The following is an 18051-nucleotide window of genomic DNA, read 5'->3' on the forward strand; positions in this document are numbered from 1 at the left end:
TACAAATGAACATGATAATTGGATTTAAAGATGTGTTGGATATAGTGCAAATAAACATTTAAGACTTGCCAATGATGAATCAAATGTTCAGATTGCCACATTTAGAGAATTGAAAAAAATCATCCATCAATAGGGATAGCAACGGGTAGGGTCGGATGCGGGTTTTACACTACTAAAATTCGCACCCGAACCCAAATTCAAAGGCTATTTGGGTGACAAAATAACACTCACGGCCATATCCGTTGAGTTCGGGTTTTTTCACTCGAACCTGAACCCGTAGCAAAACACATAAAATCAACAGCAACATTGAAACTTTTCATCAATTTTTCTACAACTTTTCAACAACAACATTACAATTTTTCATCAATTTTATTACAACTTTCCAATCTCATTACAATTTTCCAACAACATTGAAATTTAAATTAAAGTCTAAAACTTTCCATCAAGTTTGTTACAGTTATATATATTTAGTGGCACTTACGTAATTTCAGGTTTAAGCGGGTGTGGTTTCGGCTTTCGGGTGCGAGTTTCACACTACTCAAACCTGCACCCGAAATATTGGGGGACACCTGAACCCAGTCAACTCGTATTTTCACCCGTTGACTCGAATTCGAGCGCGGGCGGACCCCGCGAGTTTGGGTCAGTCAGTCATCCATATCCATCAATGTGTTGATATGGTGCATTTTTAAAGAAGGAAAATGCTTAATGTCAAACATTAATATCACGAAAGCATCCCGAATGACGTGCGACTCTAATTTTTGTTTATCTATTCTCCCTCCAATTATGTTTTTTCTTACTTATCTCTCATTTTTTACTTCCACACTTGGTTTACCTTTCAATTTGAAAACCTAAGAGCATGGATTTCACAAGATCTGTAGATTCAAGACCAATAGTGCAATTAAACAATGAAATGATTGAATTGTAATAAAAAATAAGTTGTGAATTCTTTTGAGCCACTAAATGGTGGAAATACTTATGTAAGAGTGTCAAATTAAAAAAAAAAATAGATGATATAATTTGAGAGTAAGCGGTGACATTGTTCAAAATAATGCATTTGGAATTATGATATTTAGTTGACGTGACAAACACAAACTAGTTGTGGTTCTATTGTCAAAATAATATTGAAAAATATAAAAAAAAATAGCATTTGTGAAATTCGCGTTCAATTGGCTTCGCGATATATAGCATTATCGTTTAAAGAAATGAGAATACAAACTCATTGAAGGAGGTGTGAGATATTCTTGAGAAAGGCCGTGTTGGTGATGATAGACTCAAAAATGTTTATTTGTAAGCCATAAGAAGACAATTCAAGTTGTTGCAGATGAAGAATAATAAGAAATTATTGAGTATTTTGGCAACATCACGATGGTCACTAATCATATGAAGAGATGTGGCTAAGTTGTTATAGATCACCACATCGTGAACAAAGTGATGCACACGCTCTCCTCCATATTTGATTATGTTGAAGTAACAACTATGTGGCAAACGAGTCTGAGCCGCTTTGCCCGCATTTTTTGCAGGCCAAACCAACGTTTTAAATCCCACACACTCTAATATGTTTGTCCTGCCCCCATTATTGCAAGATTTTATGCACGCAACCATTAGCAAGAATTCCTGCAACTTTTATTCTTTAGAGGTGCAATGACTGCATGTACTCCCTCATTGTTTTGCAAGAAGAGTCAAGGTTTTAGGCTCACGCCCTTAACTATGCCCGCCCCTTTTTTTTTGCTTTTGTTGGACGGTATGCCTGTTTTCCACCCCTGGTGACAATTGAAGAATCAAAAGACTTTTCTGTTAAGAAGATTGAGAAATTGCATTATTTTTTGCAAGCATCTTAACAATGCTTGAAATAATAAAAGAATGAGTGATTGGGGGGGCAGGCTCTACAGGCTCAAACATCCAAAAAAGTTGGTGGTTCTTAGTGGAAGGGAAAAGAAAAATTCAAGAAAGGGGATCTTAATAAGATAATTTTAAGAAAAATGATCAACCGGAATCTTCTTAAAGAAACGATAATGTTCATCAAAATAGGAATGTAAAAAAGTCAATGAAAATGAAGAACATTCAATGTTATAACAACCAATAATTTGGATACTTTGCAAATGAGTATAAAATAAAAAATGTTTCCAAAGGCAGAGGAAGTGAAAAGAATGAGGCGCACATGAATCAAACTAAAAGTAACCCTGACTCATATCATATCCTATTGGTGGGAACAATAAATGATGAACTTGAAAGTATGATGAGTGGTATTTGGACATAGGATGTTCAAATCACATGACAAATCATTGAGAATGGCTAGTCAATTTTGATGAATCAAGACAGAGGAAGATAATATTTATTGATAACATAACCAATCTATCATAGGAATTTGGTGATGTTTGGATCAAAAAGGTAAGGAAATCAAACACTCATGACTGTTGTGTTGTATATTCAAGCATGTTGGGTAACTTGCTAAGCATTATTCAATTTCCTTAGAAGGGGTTTATCGTGCACCTTTCCTTTCAATCAGATGGAGATCTTTAATTCACATCAAAGAACTATTTTGATAGCTCATCTCTCCCAAAATTAAAACTTCCAATTCTATAAAAACACAACTGATTCAAACTGTCTTACTTCTAAGTTGATTGGAAATGATGCTTGGCTATGACACCTCAAATATAGACACCTTGGTTTTAAGAGTCTTTGCACCTTAAAGTAAAGGGAAATGATACATGGTTTGCCTAGAATCAGGCTTCCTATAATGTGTGTAATAATTGCTTGATATGCAAGAAATGAAGGAAATCATTTGTATCACATATTCCAATGTGAGTTCAAGGTAAAATTGATGAGGTGCATATTGGTGTATGTGGTCCCTTTCACACAGTGTCTTTGGGAGATAATAGATATTGTGCTTCATTTTGAGTGAGTTTAGTAGAATGATATGGATGTTGGTTGGGAATATAAGTGTGAAAAAGGTCTAGAAGATAGGGGTGAATAGATATGTCCCTTTTTAAACTGATTCAAAAACATCCAATATAAAAATGAGAGTTTGGCGAGCAGAAGCTAAAACAACTTAAGATGGAAGCATAAAATCTTATCATATGGATTCTAACCAATAAATTTAAATGTTATCACTAATAGAATGATCAAGTAATGACTTGAATCAATTTGAACAATTCAAATTGCTTAATCTAAGCAATTTAATATCTTAACTTAGACATGTTGTTTAACATAATTAACTTAAGCATGATTCAATAAGTTCGATGCAACACAGACCTATGTTTATATAATAAACCGTTACAAGCATAATCACACCTAAATGACATACAAATTGTGTTATGATTTAACTTTTATATGCTAAACAACTAAAATAAAAGAGAGATAGGAAAAAAAGAGTATACAGAGATATATACTGGTTCAGAAACCAGCTTCAATATACCTACTTCACTCTTTAATGGTTTAAAACCACCGGGAAAATAATCATGTTTTCCACTATGTTCAAGAGTTAATATACAAGTATTTTGATACGACGAACTATCATCAATCCGAATGCAAATAACCACACTGCATTAGGCTACAGACGAATTCAATGACAATTCCTTTTGTTGATGCAGATACTGAACTGCTACACACAAGATCCTCAATGATCGTGATCTAATAATCTTGCTATCAACAATGACCTTATTCAAACTTCCTTTCTACAACAATTTTCCCTTGAACCTAACGAAGACTTGTCTGAGCGATTTCCATTAGCCTCAATTAATTGGAAAACTCCCAACTTTGTTCCGCGACAACCTTCACATGGTTTCACCAAAGTATTCAATTGAGTGTAGAGACACTCTTATCTCTTTGTAAACAACACATAACCAAAATCAATATCCAAGAAACAATTCTTCCACCTGATACACAAAAACCATAACTTCAAAGAAAAACATAAGATTCCCTAATGTACCTTTTATCTACTTCTCAAACTCAATCTATAGAGTTAAATGTCCATAACAATCGTTCTTGACAAAGGTTGAAGATGATGAATAATGTCTGAAGAATCTCACACACACAATTAAAATTCACAAGATCCACATTCTTGGTGGTTAATTATAAAATGTATCAACAAGGAATTAGGTGTTGGTGAATGAAGAACACTTTCCAAGTTCTCTTAAGGTTCTTGGCAAAAATGGGTTTCAAGGTTCTATGTGGTTGTTCTAAGATTGATCAATTTAATCACTTGATTGATCAAACTCTCTCTATTTTTGTGGCTTTCTTGGTCTTCAACAAGAACACAAGAAGAACAATGAATCTAGGGATGTGTTTCCTCACACTTTTTATGTGATTTTCTATCTCGTTGACACGCTCACTCTCATTTACAAAAAGGAGAAAGATGAAAATTGGTGCAAGAGAATAGACACACTATTTGGGGAATGATCACACTCAACTAAATGAGATAATATGTTTTTTTTCTAATCATAAAGTTATGATTTGAAACATAGAAATACTCAACTTGAATCTATGGTTGGAAAGATGATAAAGAAGCCATGATTCAAGTCATGTACACTTAATGATTCGGCTCATAGAGGTTGAGATTTGAATCACACTTTGTTATGATTTGACTCAAATGAGGTAGAATCAAATCCCACCTTTCATGATGCTCTATGATTCGACTCACACATGTATGATTCAAATCACATAACCTTGCAGTCTTGATTCAAGTGTTATAGCTTGTGATTCAAGCAATAATTGTGATATTGATATAAAATAATTGCTAGACTTAAAAAAAGACTCAAACATGGACTACCAAAACAAAGTCAATGAGTCAAGAGGTTTCTGAAAGGTACGTGAACTTAAATAGTTGAATCGAGTGAATACAATTAAAATATATTATTCCAAGTGAATTATAATAACAATGCTACAATAATAATAACACATATAATTCACATGATGAATAGAATACAAACAAGCAATGAGTCAAATAATAGATTGTACACATAAAATTGGAAAACAATCAAAACTAAAAAATGATACTGATGGTGACTACAATTTTAATGGGTCTATTTGATTAAGACTATATATGAAGTGCCTCAAATTGTCAAGAAGTTCAAAGTGGTGGTGGAAAAACAAGCAGAAAGGAGTTCAAGATCCTTTGGAGTAATGGAGATGGTGAGTACACTTTAAGAGAATTGGAACCCTTTTCTAAAGAGATGAGAATTCATCTTGAGATTATAAAAGTATACTCCCCTCAATATAACGGTCTTGCCTAAAGGACGAATATGAAATCATAAATATGACCACATGCTTGTTGAAAGGGAGAAACTTCATCAAGCTTTTTTAAGTGAAGTTCTAATGACTACCTCTTATGTGCTTATCATGAGTTCTACCAAGAGAGTAGACATTGTCCTAGAGGGAATCTATTCATCTCACATTCAATTTGTCAAACACTTGAGGATCTTTGGGTCTTTAAGTTTCAAACACATCCAATACCAAATAAGGATGAAGCTTGAAGATAAGAGAGAAAATAATTATTATGGGATACCACAACTACATTGTGTAATACGATGACCTAATGGATTGTTGCTAGACACTATGTTACAACAAATGAGCATGAATTTTGTATTTGACAAAGTTAATTGGTTGAATCATCTTAAAGTGTGCCATTTGTTTTTCTTGATGACCAGAGCAAGCCTTACGTTCTTCACACATGTATTGTACAAGTAGAGCAAGAAATAAGATCCCAAATATTTAATGTTCCAACTAAAAGTCTCCAAAATATTATATTATTATGGAACAAATTATCATACCAGGGAGAAATCTATTGCGTCTAGCCTTATTTATTAATGTTGCACCACTCAGCTATGTAGAATGAGTTATATCCTTAATGTGAGTTAGTGTTATGTACGAAGAAATTAAGGATATTTAGAATAACCAAACACGGATTCTAGTTCCATTACCATTCTGGGTGGAAATAGGCTGGGCCAAGTTAGACTTTACTAAGTCTAAGCCTGATCTGTCAAAAAAACGGAAGCCTAAGCCTGGCCTGTAGCCTGTTGTAGGCTAATTTTTAGGCCTGAGTCTGGTCTTTTCGAAGGCCTGGTTAGCCTGTTATCCTACATAAAAGGCTATTTGTTTTAGAAATGTCTAAATAAGCAATTAAAATAATGTTTAAATAGACTAACTAACTAAAAGACCAAGAGACTAAAAATTTGTTTGCATTGACTTGTTTAAACTTATATATTAACATAAGTTCTGTGAGACTATTTGTTTAAGAGAACTTATGAAATCAATGTTCATCAGGTGTTTTCATATTATTTTCACATGTTCTTCAAGATAATCAAGTTTTATTTATGTATTTTAATTCAAAGTACAAAACATAACATAATGATAATAAAAAAATTATTCGGATTTATTTAAATAGGTCGGTCTGATAGCCTTAAAAGGTTTTTTTTTTGCCTGAGGCCTAACCTTTTTAACCAAATAGGCTTATAAAAAAGCCTAAGCCTTTTCTATTTAAAAAAATGTGTGACCTGGCTTGAGCCTTTGTAGGCTAGCCTGTAGATCCCTATTATCGACCTGGCCTATGTCCACTCCTAATTACCATCAAATAAGATATATATATATATATATATATATATATATATATATATATATATATATATATATATATATATATATATATATATATATATATATATATATATATATATATATATATATATATCATAGTCAAATGGGTCTGAAAAGTAAATATACTTCCTATTAGTACCATTTCAAAATAAAAGAAAAGGCTTGTTGTAAAGTTTTTACAAAATCCTGGCCTTTTAAAGCATATTGGCTGATACTAGTCTACGGTTGATTATGGAATATATGACGGTGCGTCAACAATATGGAATATGTACTCGTGAAAGGATGCAATCATAATTAGTTCAAGAAACTCAAATTCAACATCAACACTGAATATGATACAATACACTTAGGAAGTCTAAGTTACTTCCTTGGTCTTGAATTGGATGCAACCATAAAGGGCTTGGTCATTCACCTAATAAAGTACATCGATGATATCTTGAAGAGATTTAATTAGCTGAAGTGAATCTCGAAAAATACTCATTCAAAAACAAATTCAAAATTACGAAAATATAAAGAATGAAAGGCTATTGATAGTAATATATAAAATCAAACGGTGAATTACTTGAGGTACACTTCCAATTCCATACTTGATATAAGTTACAATGTTGGTGTGTGAGCAGATTTAGGTAGAAACTTAAATTGTCACATATGCAAGCAATCAATAGGATCATGGGATATATCACAGGCATACAATAGACTAGGGCATCTTATTACCTAAACATGGTGTCCAAAGGGATATGTTATCTGGATTTTGTGACTTGGATTGGTGTGGAGACAAAATGGAAATAAGAATCACAATGAAATATATGTCTAAGTTGTTCAATTATCAAATTCCATAGTACTCTAATAAGAAAAATATGGTGGCTCTTTATTCTTGTGAAGATGTATATGTCATCTTGCAATTAATGCACATTGTCAATGAGTGTGGCTCTACCCTCTGTTTATTGGGAAGATGATAGGAAAAGAGAAAGAAGTAGAACTAATATTAGTTAATAAATGTGTTGTTCCTTTGATTGGATGCTTTAGATAAAACAGCATGGGTAGTATAAGATGTATGTTGTAAAGAGGCAACATATGGGCCAAGATGTTCCATTATGTGTGCAGCATCTGGACTCAATTTGCAGGCTAAGGTTTATGAGTTATTTTGAGAGAGATTTTGTTTGATTCCCAGGAGATTTGTTGTTGTATCTTTTTAGCAAATTTAGTAAGATTTGGTAAAAATATTTAATAAGATCAAATCCAATTATATGAAAATTTAAAATGAATGAAGATCAAATCAAATCAAATCAAATATTTTGGTGGATGTTTTTTAAAAGCAAATCAAATCTGCATCTAAATCAAATCTTGTTGTTCTCAAATATATTGTCCATTGAAGAAAAGCCCAACAGATGAATTATTGTAAAAAGACTCCTCTTAACAACGTTGAAAACACATGCTAGATTTTAATATATTAAGTGTTAGGTTTTGTTCTTTGAGTCATTGTAATTGTTTTAGTTTGTGCACCTCTATAGCTTCTAAGTTTCATATCAAGGTATGGAAGTTGTCTGTTTAGTGAGAGTTGTAATTAAACAAACATTGGTTTGAGTTTTGTATTGATCACTAGGGCTAGTGATTGAGAGAAAGTGAGAGGGATCTCATATTTAGGGCGGTCTTAAATAGAAAGACACGGGTAGTATTAGGAAGTGGCATTTAACAAGGGTTATTCATCTAAGATACTTTGTACTAATACTATTGATAGTGGATTTCCTTTCTTGATTTGTAAGTGCCCTAGACAAAGGTGACTTGCACCAAAATGGGTTACCAATTCCTCTGTATTATTTATTGCTTTATGATTTATCATTTGTAAGTATTAAAGTGTGTAATCTAATATGAAGGTGAATTAAACTTACTGGATTTTTCTAGTTTTTATACAAGTTCCTTTTCTTTTTCAAGTTTCTAGTTTATAATAAAGTGTATGGGCTATTTTGAATGATGAATAATAGAAAAGTAAAGTGCAAAAAATTAAGAACATAAAAATGTATACTAGTTCTCCTTTCCAATCAAAGGTAAATCTAGTCCCCTCACGCCCCGTGAGAGATTTTCACTATTGTTAGATCTTTGTACAAGCCTCACACCAAGACTTCTCCTAAAATCTTCTAACAGCAACATAAAAGTACACCACTTCCTTGATTTCCAACAACACCGACAACTATGGTTGACTTTGAATCAAACTAATTCAAAGGACCTTTTTATAACAATCACCAACAACTTGATGATCACACCAAACAACAATGGCGGACTAATCAATACAAACAAAGTATATAATTTGAGTAATTTGAATACTTGACTTGAATTCTAAGAATATGACAAATTGATCTTCTCTTTATCTTAATCACAATCTAAACATATATACTTAAATGCTCAAAATAATATGAATGAAACTCTTTTTAATGAAATGAAAGTTATGACCAAATTTTCATTTTGATGGAAATATGAACACTTTAAAAAGTTGTTTGAGTTATGTAAAAATGATGTATGAAAGAAGTTATTGGAAAACTAATGTTTTTTTACTTAAATACATTCCATTATGCCTCTTTAATTTGATATAATATTTTGAAAAAGTTTCATGATCAATGGCAAAAGGAGTTATGACACTCTAGAATAAGAAATCCAAAAAGAGTAACTGGTTCCACCCCCCTAATTTATAAGCAACCAGAAGCAACAATATTTATGGTCAAGAATTAGGAAAATGTTGAAAGCCACGATCAACGGTCCAGATACAACATTGATCTCATAACAACACTTGAGTGTAATCGATTACCCTAAGGAATTCATCTCCATTCCTATGCGCCTAGGACCACATGGAAGTCTTCCTTGAAGTAACGTCTTAATGATGGGACAAAAATTTAATGCACATGCTCCCATGGGCACCAACTCTCACTCAACTCATCCACAACCTTTTTCCTTTCGACAAAAAAGACATCTCAACGACGGAACTCCCTTGCAGCTAGTCATAACATTTCTATAAAAAATCATTGTTTCATGTTTAATAGAAAAGACTTGGGGGCAACTATTCAGGACTAGTCTAGCATACCAACTAGGTTGGCCCAAGTTGGAGGCATAATCAATTTCCACACCCACTCAAGCTTGCAAACAAGCGCACTCTCACAGGAAAACCTCGTGCTAGAGTGAGACTCACTCCATCTCAACCATCAGTTTCATCCAATTGTTTCATGCACGAGAAACCGTATTTATTGGTGACGGCTTTGACCGTTGTTTTTATTTAAGTATAACTCTATGTCATATCAATGTATAATTTATTATCCGCTTTCAAGTTTCATCTCTTTGATTTTATTGACTTAGATATTAGAGTGATAACTTTACGGGTGTACTTGCCCTTTGGTCACCAAAAACTTTAACTATCGGCCGAAGACCTGCCATCAAGAACTTGACCCATTCATTACTTATTTTCTACTCCACTCAGCAGTAATATCAAAATTTAATATTAATAATGATAATTTCATGTAATTTTCTATGTATTTCTATTCATAAATTTGAATTGAAAAAGTTTGAAGTGACAAGTAGATTCTTGAAATGAAATAAGCATTTTTCATCAGACCTCCCTTAAAAATATAAGATTTCTTGTGTTAACTCTATTATGTGCGATAAGTCTCCATATTCGCGTGTACCACACAACTCAGTATTCAAATATACTGATGCTGAAGACTAAAACGCGTTGAACCTGACCTGTTTACTTATCTTTCCATGTTGTAATAATAAGCTCTTTCTTGTCAAATTTAGAAGATTGAGCTTAGTTAGCTTTTTCAAGCCCTTTAAACCGTATATTTCTTGTTGAAGATTTGGGCACTATGATCTTTTCAAAATCTTAAGTTATTTTATGGGAAGACTTGGTTGTTAGGTCTTTGGAGACTATGAACATATTAAATGGACAAATATATAGGAATTATTTACACCATAAACATATGTATAAAATAATCAATGTTTTAAAGGGTCAAGGTCAAACCAATGAGACTTTCAAACAATAGTTCAATTGATTTATTTGATTAAATTACATTAAATTAGATAACAAATAAAATTAAAGGCTTAAATACAATTTTAATTCTTTTGTTTTTTACTAAAAATAAATTTTTATTTTCTTCATTCTTAAAAGCAATTTTTTGAAATAGCAATAATGTAATATTGTAAATTCGTGTCCCATTTACTAGGGTTTATTTTGATCATTCTAGAACTATTTGTCATGTTGGGGTTGATTGTATGTCTAGTGTTGCCTAAATTTTTAAATAAAGAAGGAAGTTAAATAGTAGCTATTTGAGAAGTTCCACATTGCTTAGTGTGGTGAAGCAAGGTGGGACCAAGGCTATATATTGGACTTAAGTTCTTTGTTTTTAGATTCACTAGTCAAAAAGCACTTTAAGCTTATATTTGATTTTCTTTGTTCTCTTATGCTCTTGTATTAGAGTGTTGTGAGATTTAGTTTAAATATTTGCTTTGAAGAGTGTGGGTGTACTAGGGTATTGGGGTGAGAGTAGAGAAGTCTATGTGTTGTAAAATTTTCACATAGTAATAATTCTCTGGTTGTCTATTTAGACAACGGTCGTGGTTTTTCTCCGGTTTTGGAGTTTCCACGTTATATTCTTGTGTTACTGGTTGTGCTTTGTTTATTTATTTTTTCTTCAGCTGTGTTATTTCCCATCAGTGGTATCAGAGCTTCGGCTCGATGAGATATCACAATTCTTAGTATTCTCTGTGGTTGCAACATTGTCTGATCTTCCACATAAGAAAAGAATTGTGATATTGTGAAGGTGCTGAAGAAGGGGTGGTACTGTGAAAGTGTTGTTAAGGGAGGTTCTGGCTAAGGAAAGACGTGGTATTTATGCGTGTCCGTTGTGACCCACCTCTCTTTCCTGGGAACCTACTTGGTGCACGTTTTGCAGTCTACGCGCAACTACTATGTCTTATTCAAGTGCTATGAAGTTTGACATAGAGAAGTTTGATGGAAGAATCAACTTTGGCCTGTGGAAAGTACAAGTCAAGGATGTGTTGATACAATCAGGATTACACAAGGCGCTAAAAGGAAACACTTCCAACATGGAGGCTGACAAGTGGGAGGAGTTAGATTTGAGAGCTACAAGTGCAATTCGTTTGTGTTTGGAAAAGAATCTTCTCGCGAATGTGCAGAATCTGTCATCAGCCAAGGAACTCTGGGAAAGACTCGAAGGGTTATATCAGGCAAAGGACATCTCAAATCGTTTGTTGTTAAAGGAGCAATTCCACACTTTGCGCATGGATGAGGGTACAAAAATCTCTGATCATCTTAGTACTTTGAATAATATTGTTTCTGAGCTTGAATCTATTAAAGTTGAGATTGATGATGAAGATAAAGCGTTAAGGCTTATTTTGTCCCTTCCACCTTCTTATATTCATCTCAAACCTGTTTTGATGTATGGGAAAGAAAAGTTGAGTTTTGAAGATGTTGCAACTAAAATTATTTCTGAAGAAAGGAGGATGAAAAGTTATGAAATTACTTCATCAAACTCGGCGTTGGTAACTAGAAGTGGGGCTAATGGGAAGAAGATCCATGCAAATAATATGGTGTGCTGGAAGTGTAGAAAGTTTGGGCATTTAAAGAGAAATTGTCCAGGTGGAGCAGTATCTGAAAAAGACTCTAAGGCAAGTGCTAGCAACGTCTCCCTTGTTTTGGGAGATGATGGGGATCCTTTTTAGAAGATAAGGTGTGTCCTTATGGTATTTCCGCTATACCATGCAAAAGGACAAATCATTGCTAGCGGATTCAGAACAACACACAGGAATTGGTTGGAATTGATGCAAGGTGTGTGGTGAGATGTGTCGATGGCTGAAGAACTTCCTAAAAGCCAACATGGGAGTTGCACCATAATCTTTCAGCAAGGTTTCGACGTGAAGAAAAATTCTTGGGATGATAGTTTCAAATGTAGTGTACTCTTTATGGTGGAGTATGATAATTTGATTTGTCGGTATAGACAATGAGAATTATGATTGTCGGTGTAGACAATGAAGATTAAAGACCATTACAATCAAGGTGAAGATTGTTGGGGTTGATTGTATGTCTAGTGTTGCCTAAATTCTTAAATAAAGAAGGAAGTTAAAAAGTAGTTATTTGAGAAGTCCCACATTGCTTAGTGTGGTGAAGCAAGGGGGGACCAAGGCTATATATTGGACTTAAGTTCTTTGTTTTTAGATACACTAGTCAAAAAGCACTTTAAGCTTATATTTGATTTTCTTTGTTCTCTTATGCTCTTGTATTAGAGTGTTGTGAGATTTAGTTTAAATATTTGCTTTAAAGAGTGTGGGTGTACTAGGGTATTGGGGTGAGAGTAGAGAAGTCTATGTGTTGTAAAATTTTCACATAGTAATAATTCTCTGGTTGTCTATTTAGACAACGGTCGTGGTTTTTCTCCGGTTTTGGAGTTTCCACGTTATATTCTTCTGTTACTGGTTGTGTTTTGTTTATTTATTTTTTTCTTCAGCTGTGTTATTTCCCAACATGTCAATGGCACTATACAATTCTCAAAAGTTTGAGAGTATATTTATTTTGATTTTGATGATTGATTCGATTAAAGATAAAAGGGAAATTATTCTAGAACCATATTTTCACAATATAGAACATCTTAAGTGTTCTTCTTTCACATATTCTCTTTTAAGTCAAACTTATAAAAAAAATTCATAGTTGTTGATTGAGTTAGACATGTTTAGGTGTTGTGTGAGTTTTTTTTAAGATATTCAATTATCTTCAATTTTGAATCAAAAAACCTCGTTGTTGTCATACTCAACTTCAAAGATTGAGTGAGAGTGGTAGATAAATGACCCATTAGGTAATCTAATATTTTTTGTGAAGCTTTTCGTGTGTATCAAATTGAAGACTCGATATTGTGATTATTGAACTTCCAAAAAGAAAACATTATTGTATACTCCATTGAAGATATCAGTTGTATTAAAAGAAGGTAGTTGCGTAACGAAGTTGGAATTTTTCAAGATTCTTGAGTAGAACAAGGGATCAGACAAGGAATCAGTAAATTAAAGTAAAGAATGCTACAGACTGGAAGCTTGGAGAAGAACTTTGGGTTTAGCAAGATATTTGGGTCAAGATTAAGTGAAGATCTTGTGAACTCAACCATTTGAGTATTCTGCTACAACTGAAGGGAAATCCAGATTTAGACTTGTGTTGGCTTAAGCGCTAACTGGTTTTGAAAAATTCAATGTTGTATAGATTATCTGTTGTGCCAAAAACTATATATTAATTTGCAAAATAGTGAAAGAGCCTACGTAGTGGTTCACCATTGAAGGTTAGACTAGGCGTAAAGTTACGACGAACATATTGAACCAGTATAAACCTGATATAGAATCTCTCTATCCATCTCTCTTTACATTTTTGTATAGATATGCATGACTTAGATTTTATCACCTCTCTAGAATTACATGTTAATAAATTTTATCTACTCGTAGTGGTTTCTTATGTAAGTCTGTGCATCTGATAAATCTAGTCATTTGGATTTATTGTTTTTAGTGATTATGTATATATAAACTCTTAATGATAGATTGAGCATTCGATTAATCAAATTTAATTCGAACCTTATGTGAAAATTGAATCATGATAATTGTTGAATTGTTTGGTTAAGCAACTTCATTATTCTCAGTTGTTGTAATTCCTTATGATCTTAGTTAAATGTGACATTCTTTTGACTTGATTTGGTTCCTCTCTTTGTCTTTCTCTTCTTTATGGTTGTTGCTCCTCTTTAGGATGATTTATCACATTGCTTATTAGTTTTATTTTTGTTGATTATGATCTTAATTATTTTGATTTTTACATTATTTGATATTAAGTTCGTTTGTATTTTCTTTATCACAATTTCTCAATACTCGTGTTGATGCATTCTGAGAATCGAGAGAAAGTGTTAATAATATATAATAGATATATGAGTTAAATAAATTTTTGGTCCCTATAAATATCTCAATTTTGGTTTTTAGTCTCTATAAAAAAAATCGACTTTTAGTCCCTATAAAATTACTTTTGCACTCATTTTTATAGGGACTAAAAGTCAACTTTTTTTTATAAGGATTAAAAGTAATTTTTAGTAATTTTATAAGGACTAAAAACATATTTAACCCTTGGAGAAAAGTATTTAATCTATTTATGTTTTACTGCATATTCTCTTTATAAATATTATTTTTATAACCTGTGCTATTTATTTTTTTATCAAAACTCAAACATTTTTCTCTTTAATTTGTCATCTCTATTGTTAACAAAACTTAGATCTGCATATATCTTCTAATTTTTCTTCCATTGATTCTAATGTCAGTATAATTAGTGTTCATGTTATTTAAATCTGAATTTGTTGAGTTTAGTTTTGGCAATTTATTCTAAGGGTGTTAATTTTGAAACTAATTTTGATTTTCATGCTAACTTTTTCTTGGTCAACTAATTTGAATCTAAAACCCTTGAATTTGGTTTTCACTAAGGAAGAAGCATGACAGTAGCTAGATTTACAGATTAATAGTTTTAACATGTGTTCTAAAGCCATAATTCAACTAGTCAAACGACATGACAGGGAAGAACAAACTAAGCAAGAAATTAATTGCATTGCTAGTTTCAGGAAATGAGAAAGGAAATAAATTTTAAGCCTATATAACTGGAAAAAAAACAGTCAAATACCATAATAAATCTGTACCAACAATGGTTCAAATCTTTTCAATTTTCTTCTAATTTTATCCATGCATTTACTCTCCTTAAACATGTTTGGTTGGTTGAGCAAGAAAAGAAATAAATTGAATATCAAACTCTGCCACCTTATATTTTCCAACAGCAATGAACCTACTCAATTCATGTCCTATGAAAATCATAACCTCTAGAATGAATGACTATAACATCAACAAGAATATAGGTTCCGACATTCACGCAGTCAGCCACATCAATAGTCATTGAATCAGGATCCGACCGTATAGATTTCAAAAACTAAAATCGAGTTTGAAATCTGTACTGCCAGAACTTTATCAACTACAATCAATATGACCGGACATGTAAATGTGTAAAACTTGCGAGAACATAATGTCAAAATTCCTTTAACACATCAACATATGGTGTGTTTGGTTTAGCGTTTGAAACTAGAAACGCACGTTTAGCAGCCCTCCCACCGTGATTTCTAGAAGCTACAAAGTGTAGCTTCTGGCCAAACGTGCGTTTTGCTGGCTTTCCACCGTGTTTCCAAACACGCTAATAGAGGACTTGATATTTAAAATGTGGCAATGAAATGTTACATGATTAACTATGCAAAGCATTTCTATGCACTTTCTACCTAATTATTAGCCTTTGCAACCGCTCAAGACAATAGATTCTATACGAAGAAATCTGAAGAAACTCCATAACAGTTGCATAATAATCACTACATAATAGAACTATATCTAAAGAGCTCTTGATATCAATAAGGGATTAACTAGAAAACAAAATGTAACACTAAGATTGTATATTGTTAATCCATCAAATACTCCCAACAACATCATTGTACATTAAACATGTTAGAGAACAACAACAACAAAAACCAAAGAAGTACAACAAAAGGGCTTCTTCTGTTTCTCATTAGTAGTATAACCCAATGTAAAATGTAACTAAAATGGAAAAAAAAAAAAAAAAAAAAAGTTTACATGAAATGTGAAAGGGAAAGGTAAACTAACAATAACAATATACAAAGAGTACCACCAAATGTTCCAATGATTCCACAAACCCAAACATTTCCCTATGCAGAATCTCCTCCACCAACAAAGAATAATTTCAACCCATTAAAATGAAGAAAGAATTAATAACAAAAGTGAGTAAAATTTTTTCAAGAAGAAGAATTCTCGTATCTGTCATCACTGCTATTCAAAAGCTGTCTCCTTTTGATTACCAGGAACCCAACCATACCAACCTGAAGAACCGCCGCAATGCCGAGGAACAAAAGTCCCACCTTTTTCCCAGCATTCATTCCTGGTGGCGGAAGAGGCGGAAGCGGAGGTGGCGGCGGAATATAAACACGGTGGTGATGGCGACGGTGACGGTGGTGTGGAGGAGGTGGTGATCTTATTTCATCGGGGTCGGGGGTCCGAATATCGTCTTTCGGAGGAATGTGATGGCCTTGGGGTGAGGAAGGTGAAGGAGCGGAATTGGGATCCAGAGGAGGAGGTGGTGGTGAGGTTGGCGGAGGAGGAGGTGGTGGTGGAGGTGGTGGTGGCGGAGGTGGTGGAGGCGGAGGTGGAGAAGGTGACATCATAAAAACAGGCGGTTGTTGTTGTGGTTGTTGTGGTTGAAATTGAGAATCGTTTCCTTCATATATCTGAGATTGAACAACAAAAGCATAAAAGCTAAGAAAAAAACCGAAAATCAAAAATCCCAATGGCGAAAATGTGGAAGAAGAATCCATGGAACAAGAGGAACAATCGAGCAATTTGGGATTCCAATACAAATTATTAGGGTTTGTAAATGCAAAAGGGGTTTTCTCCACATCTACACCCAGGTAAAAAAAATTCCAATATTAACGAAAAGATCCAGCTGAATCGAAATGGGTACAAATCAAAATCGTTGATTGATGATTATAACGATGGGAAATCAAGAATGAAGGCATCTAGGGTTTTTGGCGTTTCAGCCCCCAAAAACGCAAAAATGGGGGTCGTTTTAGAGGAGGAGAGAAAGAGAGAATTGAAAAATGAAAAATGTGAATCTCTTTTTCTCTCTCTTTCTCTCCGAGAATGTTAATGAGAAATGAGAGAGAATTGGGGTGGATGATAATGGAATAGAAGAGGAAGAGGAAGTTGTTGCAGGGAGAGAGATAGAGAGGGAGGGAGAGAGAGTAAACGAAGGTTCAACGGTTGGGGGAAGCTAATTTAGGAGAGTAATGAGCTAGCAACATGGAACGAATCTTCCCACCTGTCATCACTCTAGATTTATTTCCTATGTGTCCTCCCTCTTTTTGTTACTTTCAATTATTTTGTATCTAAGGAGATTATTAATTGTTTTTGTAACAATATTTTTTTGATAATCTAATGTTTATTAGTGTCTTTAAGAGACCATTATGTCACCAACGTGTGAATATCATTTTAACTCTTAGAATATTAATAAGTGGAGAAAAAAAATCATTAAAATTGCATTAGAATTAGAAATTTATTTGAAATTTAGGATTTTTTTAAAAAGTGATTTATGATTTGGGATAATAGGACATCATGCTAACAAGAAACAAATAGAGGTAAGTTAGAGGATTTAAAATAATCTTCAAGACAACTCTAAAAGCTTAATCTAAATTTCGTTAAGAATTCATCGCACAGATTTCCCTCTTTAAGAAGGTGAGAGAGTTGGAAAGCCTAATCATTATTTCATTGTTTCAGTAATGAGTGGAGACATTAGCATCACATGTAAAATGAATAGTATGTATGAAAATTGTCTAGAAAATGAAGTTT

General features: G+C 33.2%; 1 protein-coding gene across 1 annotated transcript; it reads right to left on the reverse strand.

The window, feature by feature from the left end:
• Positions 1-15275: 15275 nt before the first annotated feature.
• LOC131627657 (uncharacterized) lies at positions 15276-17576 on the reverse strand. Its single transcript, XM_058898495.1, has one exon. The coding sequence runs from the start codon at positions 17019-17021 to the stop codon at positions 16446-16448; it is 576 nt and encodes a 191-aa protein (XP_058754478.1). The 5' UTR covers positions 17022-17576; the 3' UTR covers positions 15276-16445.
• Positions 17577-18051: the final 475 nt, after the last annotated feature.

This window comes from Vicia villosa, unplaced genomic scaffold (genome assembly GCF_029867415.1).
Source record: "Vicia villosa cultivar HV-30 ecotype Madison, WI unplaced genomic scaffold, Vvil1.0 ctg.000393F_1_1, whole genome shotgun sequence".
NCBI classification, from domain to species: domain Eukaryota; kingdom Viridiplantae; phylum Streptophyta; class Magnoliopsida; order Fabales; family Fabaceae; genus Vicia; species Vicia villosa.

What these genes read in the sequence shown, in the direction of transcription:
- LOC131627657 (XM_058898495.1), bottom strand. Translation starts at nt 17,021, where the DNA reads ATGGATTCTTCTTCCACATTTTCGCCATTGGGATTTTTGATTTTCGGT.